Genomic DNA, 18058 nt, shown 5'->3' with positions numbered 1-18058 from the left:
ATGGGGGTAATTGCCTCAATATTTTAGGAATTAGGGGCCAAAAAGGGGCCAAAAAACACATTTTTCTAGTTTCCAGACAATAACTTGTGTTCAAGTGTATGGATCTCTCTGAAATTGTACTGCAAGGTACCATACCACAAAGGGAAGGCTGGGATTGAGTTTAGGGGTGATGAATCATAAGGGGGTTCAAAAAATTTTGGGGGGGATTTTTTTTTTTTTCCTTTTTTTTTCTTTTAAAATTTTCCATTTTAAGTTGGTTATTTCTGATTTATATTTAAAAGCAAATAATAATGATATGGAGGAGATACACACCAAACAGGATGTGTAAATTATTATATAATAAGTATTGTGCAATAGCAAGAAATTTTCAATTGCACAGTATTGCACAATAGCAAGAAATCTTCAATTGCACAGTATTGCGCAATAGCAAGAAATTGTCAATTGTACAGTATTGCGCAATAGCAAGAAATATTTAATTGCACAGTATTGTGCAAAAGAAGATACTTCATATAAATTGCTTATTTCTTGACCAATTTCAATGGGGTTTTATTCTTGAATTCTTGGGGTTCTTTAATATGCTGAATCTAACTGTGTATTTAGATTCTTAATTTTTGGTTCCGTTTTCAAATTGGTCTACATTAAGGTCCAAAGGGTCCAAAATTAAACTTAGTTTGATTTTAACAAAAATTGAATTCTTAGGGTTCTTTGATATGCTGAATCTAAACATGTATTTAGATTTTTGATTATGGGCCCAGATTCAAGTTGGTCTAAATCGGGGTCCAAAATTAAACTTTGTTTGATTTCAACAAAAATTGAATATATGGGGTTCTTTGATATGCTGAATCTAAACATGTATTTAGATTTTTGATTTTTGGGCCCCGTTATCAACTTTGTCCACATTGAGGTCAAAAGGGTCCAAAATTAAACTTTGTTTGATTTCATCAAAAATTGAATTCTTGGGGTTCTTTGATATGCTGAATCTAACCATGTATTTAGATTTTGGATATTGGACCATAATAGGTGAATGTCCAATTTAAAATTTTTAAGTTCTTAGACCACATTCATTCTGTGTCAGAAACCTATGCTGTGTCAAATATTTAATCACAATCCAAATGCAAAGCTGTATCAAGCTTGAATGTTGTGTCCATACTTGCCCCAACTGTTCAGGGTTCGACCTCTGCGGTCGTATCAAGCTGCGCCCTGCGGAGCATTTTATTTCTTCTTGAAATTTGTTGATGATCTAATTAAGCCAATAAGTATTAAGAACCTTGAAAGAATTGGTTAAATACAGCTAAATATTAAGAACCTTGGAACAAGCCAGTTTTCTCAATAGTGATGTTGTTAATGTTTATACTATGTCACATGCTTATAGTTGTAGAGATTATTGAAATACTGCAAAGAATTGATACCCAGTACTTCCAAAGTATAGGAAATAAAGTTTAAGTTTTACACATATATTATAAAGGATAGCACTGCATGATTGAACAAATATTGAAACAGATGCCATATTGACTCAGATGATATACAGAAATAATTTTCTGCTGATGTAAACAGCACTGTCAGCAGTCAAGTATATGTGTGATAAAGGACATTTTATTAATCATACTATGATGTTTCCATGTTAAGCCATGTGAATGATCTGCATGAAGTGAAAAAAACTAAACATGTTATTTTATTTTTAAATTAACTTCAGTCATTCATATATACTGTGGATTCTTTATTATCTGTAGGATACCAGTTTCCATGGATTTTGTGGGTAAACCACAAATTTCACTGTTCAATGCATTACAAATGTGCTATAGGCTAACTGAGTGTATGCATACTTTTGCAAAACCATGAAATCAGATATCCTCAAAGTTTTTTCTCAATCCACGAAAATTGGTAACTACAAAAATAAATGAATCCACAGTACTAAATGAAGTTTTGTTCAATGGTTATGTTTGTCTTGACTCTAGTACAAGAGATATATATATAACCTTAAAGTGTACATTACAGCTGTAACATAAGTCATGGAAAAGAAAGAACATGATGCATAATAATTCAGGACACAAATTCCCTACTCATACTTAAAACACCTCACCATTTCCAGTCACAGTGAGATATTCAAAACAAGAGTAAAAGCTCACAGATCACTTCATGAAGTTCAAGACTAATCTAGGCCCAAGTTTGAGCCAAACTCTTTGCTAGCTGTTGATCATGTTGCATCTGTGCTTTGAAAATCTGAAGAAATGTTGTAATATAATCTGGATCTATAAAATGTGTGCTCACAAAATTTTTATAAAATTGACATTGTGACTGTTCTACCAACTTATGTTTACCCTATTTGTCTATAGAATGTCTATAAGTATGGTTTTTATGGTACCTTGAACTGTTATGACATTGTTGAAACCTGCATAAAGACCACTTGATGTTCACTCCAGTCAAAAAAAGAAGAAACATGCACATCTTTCAAAAAGATAAAATGATTCTTGTAAGATTTGCTATGATATTGCATGACAATCTGAGCCTACAAAAGTGAACTCTTGACTTCATAGACATTTACCTCTAGCAATACTCTATTAGATTATTCTTCATTGAATTATTTACAGTCTGATGGAAAGGAAACCATAGTAATATTTAGTTCTGGAGCTTATACAACCCTAGACATTATGGAAATATGTGATAAACACATACTTATATGCAGATTTTATATAGGTGGAAAATGGCAACAATTGTAATAGAATCTAAAATTGCTTTAGACATTGTGGAACAAAGTGTTAAACACAGTTGTTTGCACATCTTTTATATTAATTAAAGGTAGAAAGAGTAAGCAAAAATTGATTTATCAAACATAAGACTCAATGAAGTTATTCATTAATTTTTGTTTATATTAAGATTAGCAATTTATCTTTATTATCTGTATAAAATACTAATTTTCAATTTGTTTTTAGCACAAAGTATGGTACTGACCAACTAACACTAGTGATAAAACCATATGAATTTTCCTGCCATTTTAATCTCAATTATGATATAAAATGTCTGATGGTAACATGTGAAAGAGTTTTTTTGTTTCCTACCATAGCATATAAGTTTGTGGGTATGGTAAAGCTTTGTGTTTGTCTATATAAAGTATTGAGAGGCCAAATGGCATGGAACTCCGAAGTAAGCAGCCATAGTTCACCATATGGCCTTCAAAAACCCATACCACATAGTAAGCTATAAAAAGCCCTGACATATCAAAAATTAAAACAATTTCAACTAGAAAACTGATTGCCTGCATTGAATTAATTACTATTTTAGTTTTTTATACAACAGCAAAAAATTTTTGTGGTCGTATATTGGTATGACTTTGGCGTCGGCGTCGTCGTCCGAAGACACATTGGTTTTCGCACAATAACTTTAGTTTAAGTGAATTGATCTCTATGAAATTTTTACCATAAGGTTCAATACCACAAAAGGAAGGTTGGGATTGATTTTGGGGGTTATGGTACCAACAGTTAAGGAATTAGGGGCCAAAAAGGGGCCAAAAATAAGCATTTTTCTAGTTTCCAGACAAATACTTGTGGAACGGTGTATGGATCTCTCTGAAATTATACCACAAAGGTATAGTTAGGATTTGATTTGGTGGGTTATGGCTCAAACCATTTAGGAATAAGGGGCAAAAAAGGGGGAAAAAAGGGTGTCCTGGTTAATGGACAAATACTTTATTACAAAACATAATTTAAAGCAGTGTAAGGGAGGTAATTCAAATACATCATTTGAATTACCTCCCTTACACTGCTTTTAAATTATGTATAAAGTAATGGTTAATGAACAATTAAGACAATTTAAAAGCAGTGTAAGGGAGGTAATCCAAATACAACGTTTTGATTACCTCCCTTACACTGCTTTTAAATTATGTTTAAAGAAATGCATATTTATAAAGGAAGACCAGTAAAAAAATCTGCAAAAATCCATATGAAAGATTTGACACCATATTTTAAATTCTATTATAAAATATATTAAGTTAGCACTATGGTAAATTAAAATGGGTAATTATGGTTGCAAACTCCATTGGAAATTTGAATTGGGATTATGACCATATCTTGAGGGAAAGAATTTTTTTGGGGGAAAAAGGGGGGGGGGGGGGGGTTAAAAGAAATTGTGGGGGTGAACAATTTTTTCTCATTTCAGATTTCAGAAATTAAAAAGAAAAATTCTTCAAATATTATTTTTTTTGCAAAAAAAAAATGTGTGTTGTGGTGGTGGTGGGGTTGGGTTGGGGGGGTTGGGGTTGGTTAATACGCAACGCAACAGCATAGTGTATTGCACAAAAGCAAAAAAAAAAGGAGGGGGGTAAATTTAATTTTTTTTTGTGGGGGGAGGGGGGGTCATTTCGCAACAGCAAAGTGTATTGCACAAAAGCAAAAAATTGAATATAAATTCAAATCATATAACCAATTCTAAGTTCTTTGACTACAGTTATTCTGTGTCAGAAACCTGTCATATGTCAAATATTTAATTACAATCCAAATTCAGACCTGTATCAAGCGCGATTATTGCGTCCATTTTTGCCCCAACTGTTCAGGGTTGGACCGCTGCGGACGTATCAAGCTGCGCTCGGCGAAGCAATTTATTTTACATCAGATTCTGTTGAAATTTATTCACAAGCTTTTGTCACTTGGTTTCATGTAAAGTTTCCAAACAGTATAGTATTTATCATAATATATATTAATCATAACTAACACTTTGATTCAAATCAAAATCACAATCAATATAAACAAAGGTATGTGGTTGACATCAATAAGACAGTAACCCAACAATAAAATATTTGATCAAAACATGGATATTTAGGTAATGGTCAATCAGTCACTATACAGTATGGGTTTTACTCATTGTTGAAGCCTACATCACTACACAGTATGGGTTTTACTCGTTGTTGAAGCCTACACCACTAAACAGTATGGGTTTTACTCATTGTTGAAGCCTACATCACTACACAGTATATGTTTTACTCATTGTTGAAGCCTACATCACTATACAGTATGGGTTTTACTCATTGATGAAGCCTACATCACTACACAGTATGGGTTTTACTCATTGATGAAGCCTACATCACTACACAGTATATGTTTTACTCATTGTTGAAGCCTACATCACTATACAGTATGGGTTTTACTCATTGATGAAGCCTACATCACTACACAGTATGGGTTTTACTCATTGATGAAGCCTACATCACTACACAGTATATGTTTTACTCATTGTTGAAGCCTACATCACTATACAGTATGGGTTTTACTCATTGTTGAAGCCTACATCACTACACAGTATATGTTTTACTCATTGTTGAAGCCTACATCACTATACAGTATGGGTTTTACTCATTGATGAAGCCTACATCACTACACAGTATGGGTTTTACTCATTGATGAAGCCTACATCACTACACAGTATGGGTTTTACTCATTGTTGAAGCCTACATCACTACACAGTATGGGTTTTACTCATTGTTGAAGCCTACATCACTACACAGTATGTGTTTTACTCATTGATGAAGCCTACATCACTACACAGTATGAGTTATACTCATTGATGAAGCCTACATCACTATACAGTATGGGTTTTACTCATTGATGAAGCCTACATCACTACACAGTATGGGTTTTACTCATTAATGAAGCCTACATCACTATACAGAAAGGGTTTTGCCCATTGTTGAAGACTCCATCACTATGCAGTATGGGATTTACTCATTGATGAAGCCTACATCACTAAACAGAATGGGTTTTACTTATTGTTGAAGCCTACATCACTACACAGTATGGGTTTTACTCATTGTTGAAGCCTATATGGTGACTTGTAGTTGTTCACTTCCTTTATTTTTCTTGTGTGAAATGTTATCTCAGTGTCAATCATACTACATCTCCTTATTTTTATACGACCGCAGAAAAATTTTTGTGGTCGTATATTGGTATGACGTTGGCGTTGTTGTCGTCGTTGTTGTCGTCGTGTGAAGACACATTAGTTTTCGCACTCTAACTTTAGTTTAAGTGAATGGATCTCAATGAAATTTTACCATAAGGTTCAATACCACAAAAGGAAGGTGGGGATTGATTTTGGGGGTTATGGTACCCACAGTTAAGGAATTAGGGGCCAAAAAGGGGCCAAAAATAAGCATTTTTGAAACTTCCAGACATAACTTGTGTGTAAGTGTATGGATCTCTTTGACATTGTATCACAAGGTTCCATATCACAAAGGGAATGCTGGGATTGATTTTGGGGGTAATTGCCTCCAAATTTTAGAAATTAAGGGCCAAAAAGGGGGCAAAAAACAAGCATTTTTCTAGTTTCATGACAATAACTTGTGTGTAAGTGTATGAATCTCTCTGACATTGTATCACAAGGTTCCATATCACAAAGGGAATGCTGGGATTGATTTTGGGGGTAATTGCCTCCAAATTTTAGGAATTAGGGGCCAAAAAGGAGGGCAATTCCCTCAAAATTTTAGTAATTAGGGGCCATAAAAGGGCAAAAAAACAAGCATTTTTCTAGTTTCAGGACAATAACTTGTGTGTAAGTGTATGGATCTCTCTGACATTGTACCACAAGGTTCCATATCACAAAGGGAAGGCTAGGATTGAGTTTGGGGTTAGTTGCCCAAATATGTAGGAATTAGGGTCCAAAAAAGGGCCAAAAACAAGCATTTTTCTAGTTTCCAGACAATAACTTGTGTTTAAGTGTATGGATCTATCTGAAATTGTACTACAAGGCTCCATACTACAAAGGAAAGGCTGGGATCGAGTTTGGGGGTTATTGCTCCAAGGGGGGTTTCAAAAAGTTGGGGGGGGGGGGGGGGGGATTTTTTTCCCCAATCTTTTTAGAGGATTCAAATTTTATTTTCAAAATTTTTCAAATTTTGAATTTTTGAAAAGTTTCAAGAAGAAATCTTCAATTGCACAGTATTGCGCAATAGATTTGTAAGATCTTTGACCACATTTATTTTGTGTCAAATCTATATTATGTCAAAAATTTGATCACAATCCAAATTCAGACAGTATCAAGCTTGAATATTGTGTCCAAATTTGTACCAACTGTTCAGGGTTTTGATCTCTGCGGTCGTATCAGGCTGCACTCAGCAAAGCATTTTATTATACCGTATTAAGATATTTCTGTCTTATTAATTATCTGACACTCCACTCGTTTAACTTGTGATATAATAAATGAGTCCATATTCACAGTTACCAGTATGAGTTTGTGACACTGATTTAAGTCCTCAATCTGGCCTTAAGTAGTTATAATTACTGAGACTGAAAAACGAGTATTGTTTAATAGGGGCTAAAACTTTGCCTTGCATCAAAGCCACCTATGCATCATATAAACTTGATTATATTTTTCCACCATTAGTATGAACCCTGCTCGGAAGTTGAATGTCATTAAATGATTAAATACAACATGTTCTACATTTGTAATGTTTGTCTGATAGACAAATTTGAACAAAGACTGTTGGCAGAACAATATTGTTTTATTGAATTTATTATCTGGGTTAGATTAAATAAAGTAGGAAGGTTTTATCCTAAAACATATGTATTTGGTACAGACTGAAATGAAAGCTTTACTATTATTTTTTCTTGAAGCATGAAAGCCTGATCCTATAATGAAGGTGTGGTAATCATGAAAGAAAAATAGAATTAAGATTTTGTTTTCTTGAAATGTTCAACCCAACACCCCTTTTGGTACACTCTATATATAGTCAAGAGACAACATCAAAAGTAATTTAGCCTAAAGCAATTGTATTTTGTTCGGAAAAGATCATTGAAATTGATAAGTTACATCATAATAATGCTATACATGTGGTTTGACCTTTTATGATGACAAAGTATTTTTAGCTATGAATTTTAATAGTTAAAACAATAACGAAGGAACGACCAATAACTTTATCATGTCCATTTTTTTGTATGCCTTTGTTGTTAGATTTTTGTAGCATTAATGTTTATCCTACATGCTTTATAATAGCATCCCTAAATGGATCATTCTTAATGTATTAGCAGCCCTAAATGGATCATTCTTTATGTTAGCAGCCCTAAATGGACCATTCTTTATAATAGCAGCCCTAAATGGACCATTCTTTATAATAGCAACCCTAAATGGACCATTCTTTATGATAGCTGCCCTAAATGGACCATTCTTTTTATCATCAGCCCTACATTGACCATTCTTTATAATAGCAGCCCTACATTGACCATTCTTTATAATAGCATCCCTACATTGACCATTCTTTATAATAGCAGCCCTAAATGGACCATTCTGTTCACTCTTTTTTAAACTGGTGATCCATACCTTCTCCATAGATAAGGACACACAGTAAAACAGGAATTTGTTCATGTTTAGTGATGAAATATTGTATTAGTTGTAATTTCAATAAAAGCACATATTGATTTGACATAAATATATTTTTTAGTTTTTGGGAGATTTAATATAAGCAAAGCTTTCTTTTTTGTTTTGTTTTTTTTAATACAAAAAGTAATACAATTTGTCTTGGTTTGAGAATATTTAAACAGCTGGTTTCTTATACTTAAAGGGCAAACTGTAAGAAGCCAGTCAACATGTATTTAAATGAAAGCAGGCTGTCATCAGATCACTGCTGGGTAAACAGTCTAAATACTGTGTTGCCCTGCAACTAAATAGAATTGATAAGGAAATCTTTGAAAAAAGTTGAAATGTCCACTTCTTTTTATTAATCAATTACATAAGACAATTTTATAAATGAAGAACACAATGCCTCATGAAAATGTACCAATATAAAAGAAACCTTGACAGTTAAAAACATTGCATTTAACCTAAGAAAAAAGTATTTTACAGGTTCTATAAATTTATCAGAATGCAGAGCTGGAAATCTATAAACACTTGATAAATGAGAGATTGTTTTTAGAAAATATAAAATAGTTTTGTTTGTTAAAATTGGCAAAGCATGATACTGCCAATCATTCACAGTTACGAAAATTAGAAAATTAATGTTTTGAAAGCATTGTTTTGATGAAAATGTAAAAATCAATGAAAAAGTTTGTTAAGAAAGATTTGTGTAGAAACAAATTACACTTGATGTGAAGGCCAGAGATTGATAAAACATGATGATTGTTTCTCAGTCTGATTTACCTTGTATTTTGACAGATTCTCAAAGAGAAAGAAGAGCAGCACCTGGTGGAATGCCTCAGGTCGGCATGCAAGACCCCATTAATGCCCTGCAGAATCTGGCAATGCAGGGCACCCCAGGTATGGGACAACAAGGTTAGTCAAGTATGTATTTCATTAGGTTTCCATGTTTTATATTAGGGTATTACTCATTTACTTTAGACATTCAATTGTGTTTCCTCATCTAATTCTATAACAGAAGATAATAATGCAGCTGTAAAACACATCTCATGTTCCTGTTTCATACATTAAATACTTTTTTTTAAACTTTGAGAAAATTAAATCCATTTATTCTTTTAACGGTTTAAGTTTTGTTAATGAATTATGGTCATAGATATAAAATGTATCTGAATATTTAGAATTGTAGAGGAAATTAAACTCAGCCTATTCTATTCACTTCTTAGAAAAATTAGGATACTGTGTCCAGCATATATGTAAAATAAAAAATTTCATGCAGGGAAAATAGTGTTTGTGAGGACCAAAAAATTGTGTTTGTGAGAATGAGAAAAAAAGTGTTTGTTAGAATAAAATATAGTTAACAAGTGAATGTTTGTTATTTGTTTTGCTCAACTGAAGTTACTTGCATCCACATCATTTTGGACTCTGATGGATAGTTTTCATATAATGTTATGATGTTGTTAGTGTTGTAGTCGTTATTGTTGTCAGATGACATTTGGTTTTCCAGACAATAATGTGAGAATAAGTGTATGGATCTTTATGAAATTGTACCACAAGGTTCCATACCACAAAAGGAAAGTTGGGATTGATTTTTGGGGTTATTGTCCTAACTGTTTAGGAATTAGTGGCTAAAAACAAGCATTTTTCGTGTTTCAGGACAATAAGGGTATGGATCTCTATGAAATTGTACCACAAGGTTCCATATCTCAAAAAGAAGGTTGGGATTGATTTTGAAGGTTATGGCTCAAACCGTAAAGAAATTAGGGGCCAAAGAACTTGGATTTTCTGGTTTCTGGAAAATAACTCGAGAATAAATAGATATAAGAAGATGTGGTATGAGTGCCAATGAGACAACTCTCCATCCAAGTCACAATTAGTAAAAGTAAACCATTATAGGTCAAAGTACGGCCATATATAAGTCTATGGTCATGTGATGGATAGTTGTATTATTGGCAATTAGGCCACATTTTCTTATTTTTATATCTCAACAGAGTGTGACAAACAAAATAATTATGATTTAAAGACTCATTCAATAATAAAAAAAAAGTCTTACATATGAATTGTCAGAAAATATGGTAATGAATTGTTAATGTCAGAAATTTAAAAGAAAATTGTGGGGTTTAATTTTTTCTAAACTGGATTCATTGGTCAGTTTTTTAGGGTATTTGCAATCAAGCATGATGTGCCACCTGAATGATTTTGTTATATTTTAAAAGACTTTAGAAAAAATAACATAATGCTTCTCTTAATTGTTGTTCTACCAGTTCAGATGTTTCAAAATTTTACTCTTAGATTTATTTTGGTACCACCTGAAATTATTGTCTCACCTGCTATGAAAGTTGCAGAATGGGAGACACATTATAACATAGATGCTAATCCAGCAGTGGCATAAACTATTTGTATTAAGCTGTATATTTCAGAAGGTAGAAGACCTTGATGCTCCATACCTTGTATAAAGATCCCTTATGTTACAAAGTTTCCATCTGTCAATTGGTATTTGGGATCCTTTTTCAATGTCTACATCATCTATCAGACAGGGTTCACCTGACTTTGATCTCATTTCATTGATCAGTGATCAAGGTTAATATGTTATGTGATTAGGTCTGTTTCTCAGATACTTTAAGCAGTAGGTCAGTTATATTTGGTGTATGGAAGGATCGTAAGGTGTTCATGTACACAACTGTCTGATAGGTAGTTATCTATCCATGACCTCATTTTCATGGTTCATTGGTCAATATTAAGTTTTCTAGGTTTGGTCCATTTCTCAGATACTATAAGTAAATGGTCAACTATATTTGGTATATGGAATGATTGAAAGTTGTTCATATCTTATATCCAAGGTTCATCTGACCTTGACTCAAATTTCATATGTGAATGTTAAGTTTTCGTGGTTTGTTTGGTTTCTATAAGCAAAAGGTTAACTATTTTTGGTGTATTCAATAATTGTCAATGGTACATGTCCCTTAGTCAGAGTTCATTTGACCTAGTCCTCATTTACATGGGTCATTGTTAATGTTAAGTTTATGTGATGCCCTTAGTAAAACCTTTATCTTAAAGACTTTTAACATAAAGTTAATCATAATCAGTAAAGTAGGCAAGACATTTCAGAGTGTGCAGTCTTGTTCATACTTCTTATAATATATCATTTATGTAGTCATCTATTATTGAAAAATTTGTGTCTCCTGGATAAACTTTGGTCCCATACCACTAAAGCTTTTGAAGCCCTGACTGTTGTATTTAAAGTATGTATGCACCTTGTTTTCATTGACCAATGTGGATATTAGATTGATATGACACATTTTATGGTTCCTAGGAAACAGACACATAGCTAATGCACAATACTTGTATTCCCTTTCTTGCATTGTAATTTTTGAAGGTTTATTCTTTCTATCAGATGTAATTGAAATAATACAAAAGGCAATCTGGTTTACCTTATTGTCATTTACTGGCTTATTAACAAGAAAAAGATAAAATTACGACAACAGGTGTATGTGTATACATCAGCATGTATTGAATCCTTAATCATGTAAGCAATATGCGTTATTGTTCAAATGAATTCATCCAGCAATTATTGACAATCAATGAAGAAAAAATGAAATATTATATCATTTAGGTTGGGCAACAAAAAATGAAACATTACATCTGTTAGGCTATGCAAGAAAATATCTTATGTTTGATCCATTCAAAAGGTAACATCTGCTTTGAAAGTACACCTCTAAATACTGCCAAACGGACTTATACATGTGTCCTTTGACAAAATTCTGTCTTTCCCTACATTTGTCTTGAGTGGTTATTTTTTTTTAAAATTTTGTGATAAGACTAACTAATCCAATTATAATGAAACATGGTGGTCAGGCAGTATCACACTAACATTTGGGTACCAGTCCTAGTATAATGAATCAAGGTGACCAGGCAGTCTCACACTAACATTTGGGTACCAGTCCTTATATAATGAATCAAGGTGACCAGGCAGTCTCACACTAACATTTGGGTACCAGTCCTAGTATAATGAAGCAAGGTGGCCAGACAGTCTCACACCAATATTTGAGTACCAGTCTTAGTATAATGAAGCAAGGTGGCCAGGCAGTCTCACACTTACATTTGGGTACCAGTTCTCGTAAAATGAAGCAAGGTGGTCAGCAAGGTGGCCAAGCAGTCTATCTAATACTTACATTTGGGTACCAGTCCTAGTATAATGAAGCAAGGTGGCCAGGCAATCTGATATTTACATTTGGGTACCAGTCCTAGTATAATGAAGCAAGGTGGCCAGGCAGTCTAATATTTACATTTGGATACTAGTCTTAGTATAATGAAGCAAGGTGGCCAGGCTGTCTCGTACTAACATTTGGGTTTTTTAACACAATCTATAAGTCTTGCCCAGGAGTTCCAGGGCTCTTTTCATAAAAAATCTTAAGATGAAAATTAATTGTAAGTTAGTTTTACTTAAATATTCATGACTTGCAAGTAATTTTCTCATCAGATTTTTTGTGAAATGAGTCGCAGATGTTTTCAAAATACAGATGGATAATGATTTTTGAGCAGATGAAGATGCTTTCTTTTAGTTGCAATCAACAAAACAATAGATGAGAGTGAAATTGGTATAACACTTTTACAAAGTTATTGAACAGTTTGATTATTACGACCCACATTTAGTGCACAGATGATTCTTGCAAAATAATTTTACTATAATACTTTCTTATCCTGAATATGGATGAAATATTTGCCACTAGATATTAAACCAACAGCAATCAATCAATCCAATATTTTCTATTTGTTGGACAACTGATAAAATATACACCTCTGAATGAAACACTCTGGGGATTTATACACTTCTGAATGAAACACTTTGGTGATTTATACACCTCTGAATGAAACACTCTGGGGATTTATAAACCTCTGAATGAAATACTCTGGAAATTTATACACTTCTGAATGAAACACTTTGGAGATTTATACACCTCTGAATGAAACACTCTGGAGATTTATACACTTCTGAATGAAACACTCTGGGGATTTATACACCTCTGAATGAAACACTTGGGAGATTTATACACCTCTAAATGAAACACTCTGGGGATTTATAAACTTCTGAATGAAACACTCTGGAAATTTATACACCTCTGAATGAAACACTTTGGAGATTTATACACCTCTGAATGAAACACTTGGGAGATTTATACACATCTAAATGATTTATTCACCTCCGAATGAAACACTCTGGGGATTTATACACCTCTGAATGAAACACTTGGGGGATTTATACACCTCTGAATGAAACACTCTTGGGATTTATACACTTCTGAATGAAACACTCTTGAGATTAATACACCTCTAAATGATTTATACACCTCTGAATGAAACACTTGGGAGATTTATACACCTTTGAATGAAACACTCTGGAAATTTATACACCTCTGAATGAAACATCAGGGGATTTATACACCTCCAAATGAAACACACAAAGATACAAAGAACATATATTTTGTTAATAAATGTTTGTTGTTTAAATGATACATATATATTAGATTTTAATAACTTATGATCAGCTTTAGTAGTCAATATCGGTTGAATAATTGATATTATTATAAAATGTTGCATAAAGAAAATCCATTAAACATCAAGTTACAGTGTCTGTTCTATCTTTTAATACTTCCCCAAAAATTGTATCACATGTTTTATAAATAATGTACATGTACATGTAAAAATTGAAAAATTGTCAGGAAATTTTAATTTGATTGAAAATGTTCAATAGGAAAACAGGTTTGTTTGTTTTGTATATTTTACAAGTTTTATGTATGAAAATAATTTGACAAGAAGGAAATTTTACATATAATTTGAAGGGTGTGGTTAAAATTATATTTGTGTGTTGAATAGTACTTTCTTCACCAGAATAATTGTTTCATATCACTTAATCAACATATATACATTTATATCAACTAATGCATTTAAATTAAACAGTTTATACAAAATTCTCTTATGTTTAGCTATAGGAATGTTCAGTTTTTTGAAAATCATCATCATTATAGCCATAGTCCTCTCACCATCAGCATCTGGTGGATCTATGGTTAGAAAATCATCCAATAAATGCAAAATGCTATTAACTTTGTAATTGTTTTCTGCAATATGACACAAAGCTTGGGATAAATGGTCAAAAATTTTAGGGCTTGAACGACATCCAAAAGTTAAACGGACATAAAAATAATACATTTTTTCCCATTTTATGCAGAAAAGAGGCCACTGACTTGGTATAATAGGACAATTTTTAAACGCGTCGGATATGTCGAACTTGCAAAGCCAGGAATTTCTTCAAAATTTCAAAATAACATCAATCATGTCAATGGCGTCATCTATTCTTACATAAGACATTGAGCAATCTTGTTTGTCAATAAGATCATTAATGCTTAGATGGTTGTCATCATTATGTGGTGAAGATAAGTCCAATATTAAGCGCTTTTTACCAGAATATTTCCCTTCTGCAATACCAATTGGGCTTACCCTATATTTTTGAAAAGGGGGATCCTTAAAAGGCCCATACAAGAAACCTTTAAAAACTTCTTTCTCTATCAACTCAGAAACCACATCTGGTTGTGTCCTAGCAGATAAACTATTCCTACATTCTTTTGTAGGTATATCTGTTGTAGCTACCATAGTATCAAAACCTTTCTCTAAGCCATTGCATAAATAGTTAACAAATTTTTTGTCAGGATGAGATACTAATTCTTTTGCAAGTTTAATAACATTAATTAGGGTAGTTGCCAGATGTGGAAAATCATGTAGTCATTGACCTTGCTTATTTGTTGTTATTTTCTCAAACTTTAGTGGTGAAGAGTTAACTGTATGTGGCTTAGATTGTACTTCAGTCCTACCTTGAGAGGGAAAAACTTTTTGACAAGCTAATAGGGTATGACCAGCGACTTTACATCTACTACAGATATGTGAAAAATGACAAAAACTCCTGGTACAACCCCTACTGGTATTAAAATTATTGCACACCTCCCTCCCAGAATGATAACTTATCAGTATTGTCTACCTGCCTTGATACTTTATCTGGGTAGTCTTGATACCCCATGGAGGTTTGCATAGGACAAAAAGCTGTAGTGTGATCAACCAAATTACAAATTTTGCAAACATTTACATTCCCACCAGCAACTATTAATGAAAGAAGATCCCTATCTCTTTTGCTCCAGTCAACCTTAATCCTTCTCTCCCTTAAAAGAGCTGCTGATTTTGCAGAAAACAATTTGTGGTAATCATAAAATCTATCACCATAAAAATTACTAATATCTATAATCTCATCTTCATAAGCATCCAGCTCTGCTCTACGATCAGGATAAGCTGATGACATAACCCTTTTAAACTTGCCAAATGCCTTAATGAATTCTTGAATTGTGAGTTTCCTATTTAGACGGGGATCTGGCTTCCCAGAGATATTTAATTCTAACCCATTAGCTGCAACAGAGTGAACTTGGGGACTTTCATAATTTGGGATAAGAAGAGATGCCAAATTAACATCCTTACCGTCAATGATTTGCTTCTGAATAGATGGAGATATAATGTCCACATTAGAGTATTCATCAGAACGCACTCCACATGAAAAATTTCCAATTTGTGTTCCTGAGATGAAAGATGCATTCTCTGTATTTCCTTGTAAACTGTTGTTATTTCCCCTGTTAGAAGTGTAGGTTTCACTCCTATTTCCAATCCCTGCATGGTTATACCACTGTTGAAGGTTGAATTCGCGATCTCTACTCGTGTCATGAGTATTGTCTCTGTAAATTAACTGTTTGAAGGTCTCTTGAAGCCCTGCAAAACACTGAGCTATGTTTTGTGATTCTGCAGTCTTGTTCCTGTCTGTTCCACCATTCTCATTTTCGCCATTCGATACACTGCTTCTGTGTTGATGCACTGATTCTGCCAAGTTAATCAGAACAGTGTTCTCTGGTGAGGAATCTGTGTTAATCTCATCACTAACGTTCTCTGTCTGTTGTGTCTCTATAGGTGTTACTCCTTCAATACTATTCTCTATGTAAAGTTGTTTTAACACTTGTTTTGACATTCCAGTAGGTGTTCTTATTCCCTTTTTTTTTTTTTTTTTTTTTTTTTTTTTTTTTTTTTTTTTTTTGAATTAAAACTTTTATTTTATATATATACATCACTAATTTGAATTTTTAGCTAAAACACTACTAGAGCCAAGATTAGTCTAATAACTGCTTAATCTGCATTTAAATAAATGGATACTCAAGGCAGCATACACAGGTTTTTAATACACAACTTCTTAATGGGATACTCCTATGTGGGAGGAGTTAAAACTGCACCCAGGTTAATGTATAAAGAACAAAGGACAAAGAAAGCCAAATGCCACAAGTGGTCACTAATTAACAAGACATGTATATTTGTATTGGAACTGATGTAATTAAACCTCCTGCTAAGAACATGTGATAAACTTCACATCTAACTGATTGAGATATGATAATAAATCTGTTTCATCTCAACAGTAAAGAAAACACACATCCTGGGAAAATCCTAAAATAATGACCACTGAGTGTAATGAAAATCAAACTATGTATAAACATTACTTATATAACATATAAGTACCTATTTAATTATCAAAACTTTGATAAAACTGGTTGACTTGGAAACAGCACAACTTCTATGTTAGATGAACAGTATGGCATGCAGAGATATATGGGGCATATTCTTTATGGGATTATATTTTAAAACAATATCTTTGCACAAGCACATTTACTGTATATATAAGAAGTTTTAAAACTATATGAACACAATCAAAATATTTTCACCTGATGATGCAATGTTTTGTAGAATCTACAGGATAAACATTGCTATAAAGAACATGTGGTATATATATGTTTAAGTTAATGCATTTTATTTGATGAGAAACATTGTTCTACCTTAGATCATCATCACGGTGGCTGTTTTGAGCAAACTCCTCCATTTCAGTGAAACCTTGGCATAATATTAAATAATTTTTGGACAGGAAATAGAATATAAAATTTAAGGGTCAAGCGTAATTAAACCAATGTTTAATGGATATGCAAAATATGATGCATGCATCAGTAAGGTTTGACATGATGATAAAAGTTTATGTTAGGATAGGTCTCAGTGACTTCATTTTGTAGGTCTAACAAGTTGCTTTCTTTAAAAAAAGAAAAGCAATATGTGACCCTAAGACAGCTGACTGGTCACCAAAAGATTGTTGCTGAATTTTTGTTTGCTTTTGAATTGAAGTAATTGACTGTGAATAGAAGGAGATAATGATGAAGTTAAACTACCTTTATTAAAAATATGAAGTAGTGTGTACATTCTTGCACAAGTCAGTTGAAAGCAATGTTGGATAGGTGTGAATAGAAAAGTGTATATACAGCTACTATTTGAATATACATTTCTCGACTATTTCATTTATTGCTTGGGATTGTACATCATTTTTTTTATAATCCTATTGCAAATCCCAGTTTCTACAAACCGGATGTATAATGCAAATTGCACATATAAATTTAAGCACTCAGTTTGCTTTATAATCTGGATGCATTTATTTTATCTATCACATCTTTATATTTTGTTTCCTGCATGGATGCCTTCATATTCTCAACTCGTTATTGAAGATGTCTGTACTCATGGTAGATGTTGTACAGATAAATTTAAAGTCCATTTTCCATGTGAAGTGAAACCCTGTGGCATGCAACTTATAAGAAGGTTTCGTATATTTTTCTTG

At 32.9% G+C, this 18058-nt stretch overlaps 1 protein-coding gene across 6 annotated transcripts in view; it reads left to right on the top strand.

The window, feature by feature from the left end:
- The window catches only part of LOC127712162 (mediator of RNA polymerase II transcription subunit 15-like), a 151505-nt gene that overhangs the window by 67149 nt on the left and 66298 nt on the right, over positions 1-18058 (top strand). For 5 of the 6 annotated variants that reach the window (XM_052218452.1, XM_052218451.1, XM_052218450.1 and 2 more), the window contains one exon: positions 9130-9246. In XM_052218452.1, coding sequence (XP_052074412.1) covers positions 9130-9246 — 117 coding nt within the window. Of the gene's footprint in view, positions 1-9129; positions 9247-13995; positions 14089-18058 lie in introns of those variants that run through there. The other variant, XM_052218455.1, reaches the window with a different exon arrangement.

This window comes from Mytilus californianus, unplaced genomic scaffold, assembly GCF_021869535.1.
Source record: "Mytilus californianus isolate M0D057914Y unplaced genomic scaffold, xbMytCali1.0.p SCAF_8, whole genome shotgun sequence".
In the NCBI taxonomy this organism is placed as follows: domain Eukaryota; kingdom Metazoa; phylum Mollusca; class Bivalvia; order Mytilida; family Mytilidae; genus Mytilus; species Mytilus californianus.
This window is presented reverse-complemented; position numbering and strand designations above follow the sequence as displayed.